The following is a 20,177-nucleotide window of genomic DNA, read 5'->3' as shown; positions in this document are numbered from 1 at the left end:
GTCTGTCTGGAGTTGCTTTAATCATCCTGCTTGAACATTTCTAAAACCGTTGCCATGATATTTCTGTTCCTGCAGACGCCAGAGGAGTATGATGTGGTGAACACCACACCGGCTCGAGAGCAGTACTCGTCCTTTGAGCAGCCCAGCAGTTTGGATGAGCTCAATCACGTAAGTCCTCTCTGCTGCTTCACTGCTTCTGTCTTCTTCACGTTCTCTGATTCACTTCAGCAAGACGTCCTGGTCTTTAAGGATGCTGCCACTCAACCATCACTGGCAGAGTTTGACACTGTGACATGGCTTCACTGCTGAAAATAATCTGGCCACTGACTGGAATATGTCAAGTTATTTCATACATTTTTAATGGTTTGAAGCTCTTTATATGCCTTAAACGCTTATGTGTGATGTTTTGGGGAATTACAGAACATTTCTTATGGATGTCAGAGTAAATCAGTTCGAGTACTGGACCACTTTAAAAAGGAGATATGAATTCATGATTACAATAAGTGTTAAAGTGGTTCATTGAAGCAGACGATGAATGTTTTTCTATTCAGCATTTCAGTTTAATATTTTGACAGTTTTCTTGTAAACATCTAAAATGCAACAGAAGTTTTGCATTTCACTTGAAATTGTGTAAACAGACACTCCGTTTGTGATCCATCGCGGAGCTGTTCCACTCACCTGACTGTTTCTAAATCCAGATGTATCCACACCTGAATGACAAGGAGCTGGAGGACAGGATGGCCCTCACCCACCTTCTGAAGGGGATGTTACATCTGGACGGGAAGCAGAGAATGATTCCCCGTGCAGCTCTGGAACACCCCTTCTTCACCAGGTCCTGCCTGGACCAGGACTTCCACAGCAGACCCTGGTCAGTGTCTGATTGTCTGCTCTCTCAGGAAGACTGCTCTGCTGTCTCTGATGGACTCACTGACTGTGCTTCTTCTTCCAGTATGAACAACTCCGAGTGTCTGCTGGAGGCTCCATCGGGAACAGGCAGCAACTCCCCGCATGACCTCCCGGAGCCAAAAAGAGCTGACTCCCTGCATCACCTTCTGAAACCGTAACTAGCCAGCGACTGTCCTCATGACCTCCTGAAGCCACAACCAGCCAACAACTCTGCTCATGGCCTCCTGGAGTCAAAACCAGACAGTGACTCCCCGTATGACCTCCAGGAGTCAGAGCAAGCAGGTGAATCCCCTCATGAGGAGTCAGACTCCACCTCTACTGGTTATTTCAAGCCAGTGAGGGAGAGGATCTGCAGGTTCTTCAGGAACATGAAACTGAGCGTAAATCCCTGGTTTTATCACTGCTTTCTGAGATAACTGTTGTTAAAACAGCAACAGAATTCCTCCAACGACCTTCTTTTCAAACTGTCCTTAAAACAATAATAAACTTGTTTAGAGGATTCATTGAACTCTGTTATTATTCAATACACTTTTTAAATGATCTTTTAACAGTGCATTGGTTTTTATACGTGATAGATTCAGTGAAGGAGTGAATGGAACATTGTCCAGCCTTTTATCATCCTCAACCGGTTCACCTCAAGGCTGTGTTCTGTCTGCACTTCTTTACATTTTGTATACTAATGACTGTTGTAGTCGTCACACAAACAGATTCATTATAAAGTATGCAGATGACTCTGTCAGCCTGCTCCATGATGAGGAGGTCAGCCACGGCCAGGTACTTGACGATTTTGTATCCTGGTGCGATGATTTCTTTTTACAGATCAACGTTACTAAAACTAAGGAAGTCTGTATTGACTTCAGACGTACGACTCAGGTTCCTCATCGCAGTGTCGTTAACAATCAGGGAGTTGAACTGGTGAGCAGCTACAAATATTTGGGCACTATAATAGATAACTCGCTCAAATTTGATGAGAACTGTGACATGCTCTGTAAAAAGGGTCAGCAGCGCCTATTTTGTCTGAGGAAGCTCGCTAAATTCCAGGTAGACAGAGGCCTGACGAAAATGTTTTACTGTGCTTATATCGAGTCCGTTATTTCCTTTTGTATCCTTTGTTGGTACGGTAATCTTACTGTTAAGGACAAAAACTCCTTAGGGAAAATTGTGCGCGTTGCTTCCAAAGTAGCCGGGGTGAAGTTCAGCAGCCTGGAGGAAATTTATAATATTCAGCTGCTTAAGAAAGTCAAGAACATTTGCAGAGACGAAACCCACCCTCTGCATCAGGAGTATAAGCTCCTTCCCTCTGGCCTCCGCTTCACTGTCCCTCTAGCTACTAAAAACAGATATAAATTTTCCTTTGTGCCTCTCTCCATCCGCGCTTTAAATGCCGAGAAGAAGAGGAAGTAAAAGCATGTCTACCAGTCTCCATGCTTTACTATGCAACTACTGCACATTTGCTGACAGTGGTTTGTCATTTCTTGTTTGCCGTCTGGAATGTTTCGCACAGCTTGGTTTTATGGGTCCACCTTGCTGATCTGCTTTTTATTTGTACTGGAGCTGATTATGCACTGAGGTTTGTTATGCTTTTATGTTGTCTTGTATATTTATGTTATGTATGAACGTGAACTTACTGCACATTGAATCGCCCTCCAAGGGACAAATGAATAAACTGAACTGAACTGAACTGAAGGAGTTTCAAATAATGGGTCTGAGGGTCAAAACGAGAGTTTATTGAGGAAATAAATCGCACCATCCTGATAGAGTCAAATTCTTTGTGATTAGATGAGAAACATACAATTCTGACAAGTCACAATTTAGCCTTTGCAAAAATATTTTCTAGTTCTAACACAAACATTTTTAGGATGAAAAGTGCCGGTAATAGTCAATGAGTGCACAAGACTGGCCAGTGAAAGTAATAGATTACTTTCCCACCACTGCTGACTGCTGAATAACTCCCACCCATGGCTGATTGCTGTCCACGCAAGACCCGAGCGCTGTAAATAAACCACAAGCACATGACATATATGTGCAGTGTATATGTGACTATTTGCATTGCTTTTGAAGGATTCCAAGATTTATACCAGTGTGTTCAAGTCCTGCTTTTTATATAAATACCGCAATACACATTATATTCCTTTTCATGTCAAAGTCAGGAAATGACATTATTTGAATGTGAAATTGATTTATTTGAAAAATACAGTATATCTCCAACAGACTCAAAGTGGAGGACGAAATGAGATCAACACATTCACAGATGCTAGCAACACCTGAATGTCTGTGATGTTTGAACTGGCTGACACACTTCCTCTGTGCTGCCATGTTCAGTTTGACTCCTTTTAACAGACATCTCTTTAAAAATCACAAAAGCTTTCAACTTCCTACCCAAGTCTAAAACATTGTTAGTCTGATTTTACTGTTCTGTTTCGAACAACGTGCATGTAAAGTTTGTGGTTCTGTGATCGCACCTTGCTGAAATTGGAGTCGTTTCATAAAGAAAAGATAGCTGCTCACTGACAAGCCAGTGGAAATGTCTGAAAATCCTCCTCCAGGGTGTTGAAACATTAAGGAAAGCTGGTCAATCGCTGTAATGTGTTTCAAAACAGAGCAATTCGCTTAAGATGCACAGGCAGCTTATAGAAAAGAGTTAGACTGCTTTAATTCTTTCTTTGAGGTAGAAAAACACTGCAGAGTCCCTGAATATTCCCTGATCTTAACAAACATTTATCTTTACTGGAAATGAGAGGAATTGCTGTGTTGTCTGTGATCCAGTGTGAAAGGAAGAATTTGGCTTTTATTGTTTCGAAGCGCCTGCTGACATGTCAGATACCTGTAGGATAGAGAAAAGAAAATATCAGAGATTACAGGGAATTACTAAGATTTCTGATTGTATCTTTACTAAATACAGCAGATCGTTTTGAAAATCCCTGAATGTCTTCAGTCCCAGGTTTTTCCCTCTCTCGTCTGAATCTTCCTCTGTTCTGACACTAGGAAAAGATCATTCAGTAGATTTCTACCTGGTTGTCGATGCACCTGAACTGCCAGCTCCAGCGTGTGTTATAAAGGAAAGGTCGGAGGTCGAAGCGGTTGTCGTCGGGACCGTAGCTCTCCGCGTGGTAGGACGGCGTCACCGTGGTCATCTTGTGGCGGTTCACCGAGTACATCCTGAAGAAGTGCTTCACCTTTTGGGCCACCTGACGGATAAACCAGGATTTCCCATGAAGCACTTTCTCAGAATCAGCATTCTCAAGTCCAAATAAATCAACAGGAAATTTTGCTCTGAAGCTAACAGGCTGCGTTTAGATGGATACATTCTCACACACACTGTTACACATGTTAGTACTGTTCAGTGGAGAGAGCCAGGAGTGTAATCTGGATTCCTTCATTAATCCAAAAGGCAAAAATATGGTTCCTTTCTACAAGTAAATTACTGTGTATTTGCAAAAGTTTTCGTCTCGCTGGTTGCACATGAGCTATCCCGCTCCACCCCGACTCCCACAGCTCACCAGTGCCGAAGCTCCGTCAGCTACGCATTCGTAGGAAACCTGGGAAATAAATTATCGACGAAACGAACGCAGCAGGCAGACAGAAGTCTCCATCCTCTTCTATTTATTAAACGTAGAGCATATCTGGTTGATGAGGGAGATGATACATACCACCTACATTCAATCTTTTTCCATCTCCATCCAAAAGTTATGCTCTTGAGTTCCTTGTAGAGCAAACTTTTTATTAACCCCAAAAGAAAACACTCCAATGTCTGTGTTCCTCGGGCGTATGTAGCCACCTTAACTATAACTCCGAACCCACCGTGACCCTGACCTGAGTGAGACCTGAATGAGTCGCAGTCTCTCTTATCAAACCTGGAGAGAAAACAGCTGAAATGAGGATATCTAATGAACACCGTGAAGAATCTGACTGACCTCAGACGGCGACAGAGCGTCCTTCCACATGTGAATGAGTTTACAGAACATGCTGAAGGGGCCGCACTTGGCGATCTTCCTCAGTCGTCCAATCACAGATAACTCAGAATAGGTCATCCCCATATCGGCCTGATGAGGGAGGAAGCGAGGTCAAAGAGAGGCATGAGAAACAGGACAGTCAAGTTTAGTTCTGTGATTCTACTTCCTGGGTTCATAGACCTCGAACACATAAAGCACTTTTAAAATAAGAAGAATAAGAACTTCAAGGGTGAGCAGAATCAGATCTAATAAAAGAGGAGATGGTGAGGTTTTAATCTCCTCTGCTCCATGTTTACTCACTTCAGATCATTCTTTGTGAGACTTTAACACATGGCTTTATCAGCAGCTTTTCCCAGCTTGTTTTCTGTATTGTGTGTTTGGAGAAAACTCTCAGAAAAGCCAGGAGACATTTCAAGCCGTCTCACCTCATCTGTCTGCGACACCTGTCCGTCAGTCAGCGGCTCCAGCTCAGCTGTGGGCGGAGCCGCCAGGACGCTGCAGAGGAAACACACACACACACACACACACACACAGCAGCAAACTGAGGACCACACATGACTGTGAAACCACACGGTGTTCAGCAGGCAGGTTGGAGACGCGGCGTCGTTTCCGCCCTCACCCTCTCAGAGCGCTGAGCTGGAACTGCTCCACGCAGTACAGCAGGAAGCTCTTCAGGTCCGTCTTGCTGATGCCTCCTATGGGGTTGATGTCGGCGCTGGAGCAGTCGTATTTAGTGAAGTAACCCGTCAGGCTGAGCAGGAACGGTGGAGAAAGTGGGAGAAAATGTGAGCTTGTGGTTGGTCTTTAAAAAAAAATTATTCTTCCAGAACAAAGTTTATAACTGATGCTTTTCCCATTATTGCCGATCGTACTGATGAGATTAAACGGCAGCCAGCGGCAGCAGGCGTCAGTGTCACTACAGTCTCCATCCAGGAAAAGAGTAACTTCTGCAAATGTTAAATGATTTTTTTATTATTAATCAGTAGAATAAAGTCTTTGTTTTTCCAGCAGATTTCTTGAAAAAAACATCTCCTTCAGCCTGGCTCTGATCACTCTGATCAGTTTCTAAGGGCTTCTCCTGCAGGTTTAGACTGCTCACAGGGCTTCTTTTCACAGGCTGCGTTGATCTGCGTTCCAAAGAATTTAAACTGGTTTTAATCAGGTTTCCGAAAGTTTTCAACAGATATTATTAATCTCTTTTCAATTGCACATGCAGTCAATGCTCTATTGAAAGGGTTAAGGCTATAGTGATCTCCTTATGTAGGTATCTAGACTGACATTTCTTCACTCCAATCGGAGGACGACACAGATGGTGACATGCGGGAGGAGGCTGTTTGTTTAGGGTGTATTCTTTTCACATGCTTCAGGCTGCTTTTATGTGGTTTCTAAAGAATTTAAACTGGTTTTATCAGGTTCTAAATTCCAGATCCAGTCAGTGCTCTAGTGAAAGGGTTAAGGCTGTATTGATCTCCTTTAGTGAATTTAATGTAGAGTGTTGCACTCACACGTCTTCAATTTGACTATAGCATGAGCATGCAAATGGTGATGTATGAGTGTTGGGAGTGTGTATTCTAAGGCAAAATAACTTTCAATGGATGGAACGAGTCAAGATTTCCCAGAATTCCAGTCACAGCTCGTAGTTTATGTCTGAAGGCCTGAAGCAACTGAAAAGGTCAAAAGTGTCACGTCTGACACCGTGAAGCAGAGGCAGTCCGAGGGAGGACCCGACCTGTGCTCACCTCTCGTCCACGTTGGCCGAGCCCAGCACCAGTAATCCCCCAGGTCTCCCCCGGGCCCACAGGCTCAGCTGGGCAAACAGGTAGGCCAGGACCATCCTCACTCTGGCCTGGTAACACACACGCCGCGCACGCACGCACAGACAGACACACACACAGACAGACACACACACACACAGACACACACACACACACAGACACACACACACACACAGACACACACACAGACACACACACACACACACACACACACACACACACACACACACACACACACACACACACACACACACACACACACACACAATTTCATTATTTCCTTTGTTGAATTTGAATATTTTTCATTGATTTATTTTTTTTTCCGATGCCTGACTCCTTGATCCTTGTAGAAACTTCCAGGTTAGGAGGCATGTAGAAAAAAACCAGTGAGAGTCAAACCTGAACATTCTGCAGAGCCAGGTTTTCTCTGTGGCTTCCTCCATGAGCGCGAAACTGAGGCCGGTGTCCAGTGACCAGGGAGAAAATACCCAGAATGCCTTTCACCGCCATGTCTATGTTGATGTTCATGTGCGTGCTGCAAACATATAAGCACAAGAGAATAAGATTAAAGCATGAAAACTCAGAAGACGAAGGAGATTTTTTTGTGGAAATGGTGATATTTGTGATCCTTTCACCTGCCGATCTGGTTGGCCAGGTTCTTGGCTCTGCTGCATGTGTCCTCAGAGGAGTTTTCACTGGACATGTAGCAGGTGGTGAAGATGCGACCGCACAGCTCCCTGGGGTGCTGCGGACGATACGACTCGTCTCCGACGACACGCCGGACATCCTGCAGCACCTCACGACCTGAGAAAAGTACAGAAGGAGAGAAGAACGGGACAGAGCCTGTTAGCAGGTTTGTATTTTATTATACTTTGTCCACATTTCTGTAGAAAATGTTTATGATGTATTTGTGAAATTTTTAGGTTTGTCCGTAATAAATTACTCATATACAAATCAGATTATATTGGTGATATTAAATAAATCCTGGTGGAAAAGAATGGAAATCCTCAGATTTCTCTAGCAAAAGAGCTTCAACCAGAGTGTGTGTTTGCAGTCAAAGCAAAGTGAAAGCCACTCACTGCCGTCCTCCACAGCCTGGCAGAGCAGAACACACATCGAGTGGACGATGCAGGCAGTGGAGGAGCTGTCCACGCCGCCGCTGAGAGGCAGCAGGAATCCAGCCTGAAACAGCACACACACCTCACCGACTCAACCTGCGGCTCCAACACTGCAGATTCTAACGGAGACGTCTCCGATCCGGAGCGAGTCCGCCCTCACCTGTCCACTCCTCCTCAGGTAGTCCCACAGCCAGCAGGCGGGTCCTAGACTGAACACACAGCCACGGTCAGACACGCTCTGCCAGTGAAAACATCTTCTGGACGAGATAATATCATCAGCAGCACCTGATCTCCTCCTCTGGTGTGTGAAAGAGCCATTCGACTGGCTGGTGAGTGGGGAGGTAGATGTCATCACAGCTGGATAAAGAAAAGTCGACTTTAATCCTGTGGCAGGGTTTGGGTTCGTTGCCCTGCAGCAGAGCGGAACACGAAGGGGCCGAGTTAAAATTACTTTCTCATCATGATCAGTAACAGGATGCTGTAAAGAGTCATTTCTACTGGAATCCAACAGGAGGGAGACGTTTTAGGAGTGGTTCAGGGTCAAATCAACATGAAATGCAGCTTTGTGTGCATTAGAGCCATCATGTCGGTGCTCTCTCACCATCTGCGGCTGGCAGAGCTCTCCTCTGTAGCTTCGGACATCCTCCAGATCCAGAGTGGCGCTGATCACCTCCTGCAACACCGGCGGGGATCAGGAACCGCCGACCCCACGCCAGGCCACTTCCGAGCACTTGCAACGGTGTTCAGATGAATGTGTGTGTGTTTCTCATGGTGCGGACGCTCACCACATCGTCCAGGGAGAACTGAGCTCCGTGCGCCACGACGTCTCCGTTGATGGCGATCATCGCACAGCCGTCGTAGTAGACGCGGTCTCCGTCACAGCCCCTCTGGTTGGCATACAGGTAGATGCCGCCACTCTGGAACGTCACCATCAGTGTAGTGAGTGTTCAGATTCCTCTGGAGCAGGCGGAAGAAGGAAGAACTCCATACCTTAGTGGTGGCAGACTTCACCAGGTTCACTCTCTGGTCGGCTTTCCGTAGCTCGTGATGGCTGGCGGACGAATTGGTGAAGATTTCGACTCCATCCAGTCCCATGTAAGTGTGCGGGCTGAGAGAGAAGAGGAACATAACATTTACAGCTTTCTTCAGTAACGACTGTCAACACAATCGTCTCCTGCTGTACCTGTCCGGGTTCCACATCTCCTCACACATCTCCGTCCCAATACAAGTGTCCTTAGTGGACAGAACGCAGTCGCCAAACGGAACGGTATCCTGAAGAAAACAAGGAAAAAACGTTAGATAAACACCTGCAGAAAAACCTACAACACGTTTTAACATGTGTTTACAGTGAAAATACACATGAAATCTCCATATGTACATGCACCTCTGCATGTACATATGGACATTTCATGTACACCTCCATGTACACCTCTGTGGACATGGAGTGTGGACAGTTGACACGGTGAACAATCTGTCACAGAGATAAAGACTTGATGCTTTCGCTATTTATTACTCTAATAAATAAGGAGCAAATGATCTCTTCTTACCTGGCCTGTAACTTCCTGGATCATTCTGGGCAGAAAGTACTCTTCCACCTGCCTGCAAAAGAAAAACACAAAATTAGATAAAATCACCTTCAACCAAGCCAAAGTTTAAGAACATCTCTCCTGTATTTAACCTGATTTCCTTGTCTGGGGGGATTTCTGTGAAGATATGTCAACGAAAGTAAGCATCTGTTTAGAGTTTGTTTCAAGGTTTGCTCAAAGAAGCAGCAGGAAGAATAATGACCTCCATTACTGAACATCTTGGCTGCTTGACAGTACTGCTGTCGAAGTGATGAATGGGTATTAGCATAAATCATCACTACAACAGCAAAAAGTGGAGCCAAAACTCTAAAATCCTGAGCAAACTGGCGCTAAAATGACTCAATACTGCCACCCAGTGGACATCAGCAGCATTACTACTTAAGCTTTGTCTTTAAAATGCCACACTGGTGAGTAGGGCTGTGAAGGCCCGACTGACCTGATCTGCCTCCAGGGCGAGAACCAGCGCATCTCTCGGTAGTTCCCGTGGTTGGCCATCAGCATTTTGGGCCTGATCAGCAGGACTTTTCTGCAGAGTGGAAGAAAAGCGCTGAGCGATGGAAAACCTGCGTTCTGTGAGCTTCCGGACGACGGACTATGAAGTACCTGTTGAGGAACAGGACCCGGCAGTTGTAGCGCACGTTGTGGTGCATGATGGGCCTGGAGAGAGCAATGAACACACCGGTCAAGGTGGAACTTTAGAATTCGCTCTCTGGCTCTGTTTTTTTTTTTAATGAAATCCATTCTTTAAACCATCCATGTGACTGTTTAGTTGCACTGCAGTGGCTCCCTGGAGCTTTAAAAAAAACAAAACAAAAACAAAAACAAACTACATAAACAAGCGTTTTGTCATATTTTGATATTGTTCTACAAAAGACAAACTGTCTCTTGTTTAGTTCAACAGTAGTCCAACTAGAACATGCTTCTCCTGCCTGCTGCATTTCACCACAGGTAGTAAATTAAAGAATTATAAGAGCTGCAAAGCTATGGTGAAAATGCTAAAAGATAAAATTACTGCAAAACTACTGAAATGGATGGATGAGATGAGATAAAACTGCTTGAGTTAATAAAGCAGCTAAAACCTCCAAAACAGCTAATTAAATCTTCTAAAGTCAATAAATTACCTTAAAAAAAAGCTGATAATGACTTACTCTATGAGATATACAGTCTGAAGGTTAAACATGTTTCTTGCCCCAGGCAAGGTTTATTTGGTGAATAGTTGGAAAAAAATCAGCTCTCTTGATGATAGAAGTTGGAGCCAGGCCCCTGACTCTGTGCCTGCTTACAGTGGGTGAAAACAAAAGTGCACCGAGGACCAGCCACACTGGAGGCCAATTTGGAGTCAATAATGAACCTGGCGAGTTTGTTTTTGGATTGGTCCCGAGAGCCAGAATAGACAGAAATCTCCTGCTTAGATGGAACATGCAAACTCCACATAGCACCATTAAAACTAGCCACTTCAGCCACATTGATTTACTAATCCTCTATTCCTGTTTCATTCCATGAGGTGAAAGGTTGAGCATGAACTGGACAGGCCGCCATTAGAGTCACGTTTCAGGACATTTAAGCAAAGCATGCGCTTCCCTTGTGTGTAACAGAAAACCCTCACACACCATCTGCTAATGTCACTAGATGGAGCCAAAGCCTTACCCTGGCCGTACAGAAGAGCCAGTGAAGCTGTTCTTTACTCACATTCCAACATCACAGATGATGTCCTGGGTGACGGGAGATTCCAGAAGATCCTTGAGGACCTGAAAGCTGTGGAGCAGCGTGTCCGACTCATAGAAGTGGTCCGCACAGCCGTAACCGCTGTGGAGAGGGAGGATCAGGATGAGTAATGAAGTCATCCTGTAAAGTGTTTTAGATCTGGTACTGTAGCAGCTGCATGAAAAAAATACTACAGAACAGGTGAGGTGGGACTGAGTTGTATTCTCATGTGATCTCAGAATATTCCATGAAACTGTGAAGACAACATACACAAGTATCTGAGAAACATTTAAAAGTATATTTTCATTTCATACCATATCTCCAGCTCCGGACCCAATCTGTATTTGGCTCCTTGACTTTTAGCGATCTCGATACCTGCAGGGACACAGACAGAGTCAAACATACCAGTTTACAGCCTGTCAGACTCATCCTAACGACAATGTATACCAGATAAGTTACATAAAGATTCATTAATTACAGGTTGCAGAGGTCAGGACAAATGTGGCAGATAAAATAACAATAATAAATCCTGAAATGAAATTCAAAATTCTTAAGCACAAAGACTTTCTTGTTGGACTTTTAGTTTCTCAGTTTCTGAGTTAAAAATACACCAACTTAAGTGACTTTATAATGTATTTTTTGCTGAAAGTGAAGGGAGCTAAAACAGAAAGGAAGATGAGTGAATGAAAAGAATAAAGTGCAGCTATCAGGAGAGACAACCCACTGTACACATCACACCTGTTTCACCCTGTTCAGTAAAGTTTCAGTGTTTTAATGGTTTAAGGTCCTCGGAAGGTCAATTCTGTCATCATAGTGTTTGTTTTCATCAATCTGAATGCTTGTTTTTCTCGCGAGATCTGGCAACACAGCTGAACCGGTGACTTCCGTGTGAACCAAGGTTGTGTAACAGTTGGTGAAGACCCCCAAGCACCTTCCTCCACAGCCGATTTAAACCCCACACGCACCACGCCGAGCCCGCCATGCTGCCTTACTGATTCATAAACAGAAACACTCACTCCTCAGGATCCTCTTGGAGTTTCCTTCAAAGTCCAGAGCCCATTGATTCAGAGAGCAGGAGGCTACGGTCACCTTACGGCCCATCTCCGGTGCGCTTTCAGCGGCGTCAGTGAAAACTCGCTGAAGAAAGAGGCGTAAAGTATCTGCAGTAAGTGTAGATAAATAAAACTTGACCGGACACTTATAAAGAACAGTGAGTTCCTTCCTCTACCTGCTCCCAGGCTCTTCTTCGCTCGTTCGGTTAGTTTGGAATCACTGAAAGAGATGCTGCCCCCACGTGGGCAAAGGCGGTACTACATCAACCATAGGACAGATGGATAGATAGATAGATAGATAGATAGATAGATAGATAGATAGATAGATAGATAGATAGATAGATAGATAGATAGAAAAACTTTATTGAGCCAGTGTGGGAAATTGTGTTGTAATTACACTGACTTTGGAATTACAAAACAATATAAATACACATTTAAAACTATAGAAGAGAAAAATAGACCTAAAGTTTGACCTTATTACACCTTTTATTCTTAATTTAGTTTTCCATTTCCCAATTCAATCATGCAATACAGCGCCTTAATGGTTTTTATGAAATGTTATTTATTTTTGCACATCTATTACTATTCACTTTACTGCTGTTGAATTGTTATGCATGTCATTATTCTTCAGCGAAATTCACGCTCAGTCTCATAATCTGACCGGACTGTCAGTTTTATTGATAGGGAGTTCTTACATTTACCTTAAAATGAATAGAAGACATTGTTTTGGGGGGATGGTGGGCCATAATCTTCTCACCCAGAAAGCAGAATTGGTATGACACTATCAATAAGATACAGACCTTTTGTTAAAGCTTACCATGAACAAGAGCTAGAAAAAAAGATAAAAAAAAAACATACATCTGTCATCCTCTTTCAAAATGGTATGTCTCTTTTTAAACTCTGGAAAGGGGCTACAGAGTCTTTCTAACAAATCAAAATTTATTCAAGAAATCCTTCATGCAGAGCGATATTACTAATCCTAACTCTGTCATCTGACAGGAACTCTTGTCAGTATTTCATAATTATTTTTTAATGCACTGGTGGCATAACAATAACCTTACAATAATGAAAGTTTCATATTTTTCCTTGGAAAAAAAAACTGCTTTACATTAAGTATGTTAGAAAAAAAAAACATTTTATCAAACATTTCCAAAACGTCCTGCCTCCCTCTATGAAATAAATGCCTTCTTCTGTAATTTTCACACCATAAATATTGATCCTCGGGTTTTGGAGGAGGAGCTGAAGCTCGATGTCTGACAGCTCAGTTCTATTCCAGGCATCAATCCTTCAACAGTCACTGACATTTGAATTATCTCCATGTTTACATCGATCCATACATCACTTGTCCCTGTTTTTTTCTTCAGGGAAAAATTCTCAAACTCTTTAGTCTCGTCACTATCATCACTTTTAAATCTCAAGCCTCGATGCAGTTATTGCAGGCAGTGGTGGAGCGGTGTGTAAATCCGTTTAGTGCTTCTCGATCATCAATCATGCTCTTAATGCCTCCGTCTGTCTGAGGAATATTCTTTTCACGGCTGCAGAGCAGCAAGATCAGGCTGCATTTCACAAAATAAAAGACACAGAGGGGTCAACATGTGAACTCACCCTGTGGAATGTGGTTGATTGGAGGCTGAGGTTCACCTTTTATCAGGTCAATATGTCTCAAAAGTTTCCAAAACTGAAAGGAGGGCCAGAAATGATGTTCCTAATAAAGTACAGTTGGAAAGTAAACTTCAGATCAAAATGTTTCTAATATGGGCACCAGCCCCATCTTCAAACAGCCCTTTTGAGCTTTAGGTCTTACTTGGCAGTTTTATTGCAGTCAAAGGAAAAACAATAGCTTAAATTCAATCTAATTTATTTTCTCCCTCAGAAACTAATACGACCCTTCATTGGCAGAGTAATGTTGAAATCAGACATTCACTCCCATATCTGCTCACATTTGGTCTCCGTTGGCGAATAAATAAAAAATGTTCACTACTTTATTTGGCAATAAAGAAGTCTTGGGAGCTTCTGGTAGTGGTGAGATTCTCTCAAATCATTACACTGGGAGCCGTAAAGCCAAATAATGAGCTGGAAGACGCAGAGAGCTTTGCACAGATGGAAAGAAGGGCAGAAGAAACTTTAGAGTTTGCTCTGAGAGGTCTTTTCAAAATAAAAATGGCTTTTTTGTTCATTCCTTGCATATAAACAGTCATTGATGCAGCTTTGTCTTTAAAAATAAAGTTGAATTTCTATACCTTACCTTTTTTATTTGAAAGAACTGGGAAGATTGTAGCATTTCTGTAATCACGTTAGATTTAAAGAAGCTATCTTTTCAACACAGTGAATTTAAGCTTTACTCTGAAATACCAATAGCGAAATTTCACAAGTGACCCCATAAATACACCAAAGTATTTGTATGTGTGAATTACTGGAGTGCAGACCATAAAGCATGTTGTTTAACCTCATTTCAGACTCATTTCATTATGATTCACTCAGACCTCCACATGAACTGGTTCAATTTACAGATAAAAGCTGCAATGTTAGCACCAAAACGGAGCATGGAATACAGTATACCGGTGATAAAGTGGGAAACTTCACCTGAGAATATCTCTTCTATAAGACATGTGGAATAAGGATTAAAGGTTCAGATTGAATCAGGTGAAAACTTCTGAGTTAACTGTTGCAACAGTCTCTGGTCTGGTCACGACGGTATCTGTGTATTTATCATTCATCTAGCAGAGCATCCTCAGAATATACTGGCTGTAAATGAATATTTACATGTGGAAACAGAGAAAAGTGGAGTCAATCAGAGGACTAATATCATAGCAGTTAAGTAAGTAATGGACTTTATTTTTCTTCTTCTCCAAAACATGCACTTAGTGAAGACAGTGTAACTGGAGGGCCGCGCCGTCAGGTCATTCGTTTAAAAGTTCAGAGGTCATCGCCACTGGTGAGAGAGGACTCGCTCACTGTCCAAACACTACGAGCGTCGACGCACACACAGCTGGAGGGAAATCTTTCAGCGCTTGGCTCATGAGGCCGGAGGAGTGTTTCATACAGGAGAGGCACCGGGAAAAGCCGAGCTCACTCAGCAGAAGAAACCAGGACCTGCAGGATCTCATTCCTTCGCTTTGTCCTGTCCGGCTGAGTCAACAGTTATTCGTGGTTCCAAATGTTGATCCAGAAACTGATGGAGGCAGCTAGCAGGGTGATGGTTACATTTTTAACACTTTCATTCAGCACTGTTATCAGCTCATCTTTGCAGTTTGTACAATTCTTTTGACCTTAGGTGAATAAGTACAAACAACCTCAGAGGGGCTGCGTGTCTCAAGCAAGGCGTCATCGAGGGTCCGTTATAATAACTGCAGATAGTTTGGAACATTTTAAATGGAACGGAGCCAATAATGTAATAAAAGTTTAGAATCAATATTGCAAGAACATCTTCCTCCAAACTTTACAGGTTTGTTGTGTTATATTATATAAATGCTGGATCCACGAAGTGAAAACCACTGATCAAGAATTATGTTCATCATTTGTAATGCAAAAATGATTGTTTTTGTTAAAAAAAAAAAAAGATTAATGTTAAAAATGTGTTTATCTGAAACATTTGATTTATTCTATTGGAGTATTTAGATGAAGTGAAAGGCTTCATTCCTATTAGCTTTATTTGAAAATAAAAATTTCAACATCTGAATTTGAAGTTCCTCCTCTGATGCCTTTTCTGTTGTTATATTTCTGGTTGTTTTTATTATGAACCAGTTTACATTTAGCGTCTACAAAATGCAACCACTCATATCTGTCTATCATTGACCAGAACAGCTTCTCACTGTGTTTTTTTTCTTGCACATCTTCTACATTTAATCCATTTCAATGACGAGACAAAAAAAAGCAAATAACTATTTAAAGTCAAATTAAAGTGTGGCATCAGTAGTAAAACTGATTAATTGACAAGTGGCACAGCGGCTTCACATTCAGCAGTATTGTTTGCCGAACGTCAAATTCTGTGTGATTATTGTAATAAAATGTATAATCACTGTTATGACTGAAACCGACTGCTGGAGCCTGAGGGAGAACCTGTCACCTCTGTGGCTTAGTAATGGAATTTATTCTCCATTTTCAATTTGCCTGCATTACATTCACATCTTCAATCTGACTTTTGAATTCCCTTTTCATCGAAATGTCTTAGTAAAAATACGAAGAATAAGCCATGCTGGGAAAACATCTTCTGCCATTGATGAAGAACTGCAGCTCTGAGTTGGTTTGAACTTCACTCTGGTTCAGTTTGTTGAGCTCAGTGACACTCAGTCATTTTACAATCAGCTTGGCTTGTTCCCATCCGGCTGTATGAAACATTCCTCTGAACAATTCCCTCCTGCCACAAAAGAAAGAAAGAACGAAAGTAACAGCAGAGTGGCAGAGAAGCTGTCAGTGATGGATCCAGGGCCAGAAAAGACGAATGTTTGTGGGGTCCGGTGCTGGGACGAAGGGTCTGCAATACACGTGAAGTGTCCACACTGACAAAGTGGACTGGCTACCATCCGCTGGCTCCACACCACAAGGTGCAAAGAAACGTGGCTCGTGAATACTCACTCACACACACACAAACACACACACACACGCACGCACGCAAAATAAATAGCAATATGTACAAGACTCTCAAGAGGGGGAAAAGCCCCCAAACTCAGATTATACAGTCTGTCGGTACGGAATCACACAACAACACTTACAGCATGTAAACAACCAAGAAAACGTTTAGCCCTGTCATGTTGGAATGAGGCAAAAACCATAAAGTAGAGAAAGATTCCAGCATTAAATCGCACAATCCGGATGCGAGGTGAAGGGGAGGGGGTGAAAGTGGTGGCGGCGTTTCCAAAGTTTTACATAAACAGTCTTAAACCTTCACGAGGAAATCAAACCTCCCACTGAGTCCACAGCAGGAGGAAAAGCACAAGCCAGCCTCTAGTGGTGCGACAGCTCGTCCCTCCTCCCGACGCTAAAGCACTTCCTGAACCGGACGCTCTGTCGAAGTGGAACCGAAGGCAAAGGCAGTAATGCAGCAAAAGGCAACATGTCCAGATGAGAGACTGAAAACGGTCCTCTGACTCGTCCTTCTCCTTTGACAGCAATAAAAAACCACGACAGCAGTTTGGGGGTAATTCCCAAGGCCAGGCGGCAGGAGCAGGGCGGTCGGGACGGGAGTGGAGGAATCTGATAGCAGAGGGGCGACAGAGTCTCCCGTACCAGAGCGACACACTGAAGGACGGATTTGATGAATTCAAACCACATGAGTGAAGGTCAGGACGCCTTTCAGGATGATGGAGACGGTTCAGAGGGCCAAACTTCACTGATTCTAGTTCCTTGCAATACTGTATCTTGAATTCTACCGACGGATCCACTGCAGTAATTACGGACACAAATAAACTGTTGATATATGTAGATTTGAGGAACCGGTGCAGCTTGAATTTTGGACTCGCTTAAAATCAGAACTACATGTGGACTTTATTCCACTCAGCGGTGATCATGATCATGTTATTCTTGCATATGAACTGCATTGTTTGACCGAATAGATCTCAGGCTCCAAACTGATTCGCTCCATCCTCAGCAAGACGGCCCGACTGGGTTTGTTCCTGTAATGTATCATAGTCTGCTCTCCTGGAAGTGTGTTCAGCTGTTTTCCACACACATCCATCATGTAGCTCTGTGATCACAACAGAAACAGAAAAAACCTCCTGAGCACCCGACGTGATGTTTTTTTTAGGAAGTGGTAGGCTTTATCAGGAAACCTTTCGGGGGGAAAACACCCCTCACCCACAGTTTAAACCCTCTTTACTAAATGAGTGCATGTCGGTATTCAAACACACTTTTCAATTCTTCTCCAGGAATTTGGACTCAAGTTATGGAGAAAATTGGAAATGACAAATAAAATCAAAATAAATGTGAAGATGTGAAATATCAGTGATTGGCAGGCTGGATGTGGCTGCATCATCAGTATAGATCCATGAACCCTAAACAGCTCCTGTTTCCCTTCTGACCCATAAATAATAGGAAAATAACAGATTTGTGCAAATACAGGTCAATACAAGCATGTGGATACTTGGAAGTGTAATCGGATACATCCCAGAGAAAGTCTGAGGCTCTGACTGCAAACACCCGCTTCAGTGCAGGAGCCGCTTCACAGAAAAAACTCAAATGCAATCACAGTTGCACTCCTCAGTCCCGGACCAAACAGTTTCCATCCAAGTCAAAGGCGTCGGTCCAGACGTGGACGAACGGTGAAACAGTTGTCAGTACGTGTGTGTCTGGAGCTGGCACGCCGGACGCCTTCCAAACTGCCAATTCCAGCCGTGACTCCAGTGATCGCGCAGTCCACCGGTGCTCAGCCGCGGCAGACTGCAACGTCCCATCCACCGGGGGGCGCCCTACTGTACACTCATCATACAAAAAAACCTGTGGAAATTTGATCAAAAAGATTGGCATTTCATTAATAACCTACTAAAAAAAAACTACCAGATCGAGGCAGGTAGCGACGTTACAACAAAGATCTGCTGCTAAAGGCCTGTTTATGCTTTAAACAACTCCAGCTTGTCATCAAACACACTGGAAGTGTCTGGAAGGGCCACAGTAAAGGTGGGGCTGAAAATGTTCCTTGTAATATATGACTTTGATTTCTTTCTTTTTTTTTTTATGGACATTCATAATGTTGACTTAAGTTTTTTTCATGAAATTTCATTAAGAAGTCTAGACTATAATTAGACATTAATCAGTCATCAAAAAATTCAATGTTCACATTCATAGACTGTCTTCCAACCTCTTTTGAACTTTTCAGATAAAATCTACAGGAACCGCTGGGTGACTGACGAGTGTGGCTAACAAAGCAAGATGCTGCTCTCGTAAAGTTGGATCTAGTTTGGCCGTTTAGAAACTTCTACAGGGAAACCGGGGAATGAAATGAGTACGTGTGAAGCGTTCCTACAATCTTTATGGCTCTTCACCGCTTCTTCTGAGACAACCTCGGTGGTTTAAAGCATACTGGGAGCTTTCCTTCAGGCCTCCAGGCTTCTCAGCTTCAGTCGGCTTCAGTCTGCCGCGGGGGAGGAGCATCAAGGAAGCTCGCTTTCTGCACTGGAGCGGCGAGGCGGCCGGTGTCTGCTGCTCCGAACGCTCGTCCTGTGAGGTGTAATGTTGGTCTGTTCAGCTCATCCAAGGAGTGTGTGTATGTGTGTGTGCGTGTGCCTGCATGCATGTGTGTGTGTGTGTGTGTGTGTGTGGGCTTCCTTGTTAAAGTCTTGGGCGTGTGTCACTGCCCGGGGTAGGTGGGGTAGTGTGTTGGGGAGCTGGTGTGTATGTGCGGTTGGGACTGTGTGTGTGCGTTGGCCAGCGCCAGCGGCAGCGTGGCGTGGCGGCTGGGAGGCAGGCGGGTGGACAGCAGCTCGTCCTCTGCCGGGTCGCCTGCAGGAAACAGGAAGAGGCCGTCAGGACCGGAGCCTGCAGTGGCTCCCTGAAGCTTTGAGAGAACTACACCGAAAAACATTTCATCTCATGACACACCAGCTGTTTTCAGACCTTTTCACACTTGATGCTGCTGTAACATCAGAATTTCCCAAATTGGCATTAATAAAATAATAATCTACTCTACTCTACTCTTCTCTACCAGTCTAAAAAGGGTTTAAAAAATAACTAAAATAGGAAAGATGCTAAAAGAAAAACAACGAAATGAGTCAAATTGTTAAAATAGCATAAAAGATGAGGGGAAAAAAAGAGCCAAATTGTAAAAAGCTAAAAAAAAAAAAAAAAAGGGACTAAAATCAAGTTCATCAACAGCTGAAAATGTAATAAATGTTTCTAATTTTTAATTGAAACTTCCTGAATGTACTGTGTACAGCAAAACAAAAGGTGACACTGTGTCGGCCTCATTTCAAAGGTAAATGTGTTTTGGGGCTCGACTCAAATGTGATTTGGTGAAAAATGACAAAAACGTCTCTTTTGGTCCTAGAGGTCTTGCAGAGCCCTGCTGTAAGGGATTGATCAGTAAATGGAAACTAGATTTAAAATTTTTTGGCCAATCATTTCATATTAAGCCTCTCATAAATCACTGTCA

General features: G+C 43.3%; 2 protein-coding genes across 3 annotated transcripts in view; both read right to left on the bottom strand.

The window, feature by feature from the left end:
* Window positions 1-2,653: 2,653 nt before the first annotated feature.
* On the bottom strand, window positions 2,654-12,284 carry nadsyn1 (NAD synthetase 1). The gene is made up of 21 exons (XM_030083067.1): window positions 12,059-12,284; window positions 11,357-11,417; window positions 11,028-11,144; window positions 9,942-9,995; window positions 9,775-9,864; window positions 9,300-9,351; window positions 8,936-9,024; window positions 8,743-8,860; window positions 8,538-8,669; window positions 8,354-8,425; window positions 8,038-8,162; window positions 7,913-7,961; window positions 7,714-7,816; window positions 7,270-7,438; window positions 7,034-7,169; window positions 6,599-6,705; window positions 5,479-5,610; window positions 5,285-5,354; window positions 4,821-4,949; window positions 3,918-4,094; window positions 2,654-3,730 (listed from the first exon to the last, which is right to left on the bottom strand). The coding sequence occupies exons 1-21, from the start codon at window positions 12,141-12,143 to the stop codon at window positions 3,695-3,697; spliced, it is 2,103 nt and encodes a 700-aa protein (XP_029938927.1). The 5' UTR covers window positions 12,144-12,284; the 3' UTR covers window positions 2,654-3,694.
* Window positions 12,285-14,938: 2,654 nt separating this feature from the next.
* Window positions 14,939-20,177, bottom strand: part of dok4 (docking protein 4) — a 75,384-nt gene continuing 70,145 nt past the window's right edge. For both annotated transcript variants that reach the window (XM_030083187.1, XM_030083276.1), the window contains exon 9: window positions 14,939-19,528. In XM_030083187.1, the coding sequence (XP_029939047.1) occupies window positions 19,377-19,528 (152 nt within the window). In that variant the 3' untranslated portion in view covers window positions 14,939-19,376. The remainder of the gene's footprint in view (window positions 19,529-20,177) is intronic.

Source organism: Salarias fasciatus, chromosome 1 (assembly GCF_902148845.1).
Source record: "Salarias fasciatus chromosome 1, fSalaFa1.1, whole genome shotgun sequence".
NCBI classification, from domain to species: Eukaryota; Metazoa; Chordata; class Actinopteri; order Blenniiformes; family Blenniidae; genus Salarias; species Salarias fasciatus.
The sequence above is the reverse complement of the archived record's forward strand: the minus strand, read 5'-3'. Positions and strand labels throughout refer to the sequence as shown.

Coding starts and splice junctions, on each gene's coding strand:
- nadsyn1 (XM_030083067.1), bottom strand. CDS start 12,143: ATGGGCCGTAAGGTGACCGTAGCCTCCTGCTCTCTGAATCAATGGGCT. Junction 9,996..11,027: donor ATCATCTGTGATGTTGGAAT/GTGAGTAAAGAA, acceptor TGCTCTCTCCAG/GCCCATCATGCACCACAACG. Junction 8,670..8,742: donor TGAAGTCTGCCACCACTAAG/GTATGGAGTTCT, acceptor GTGACGTTCCAG/AGTGGCGGCATCTACCTGTA.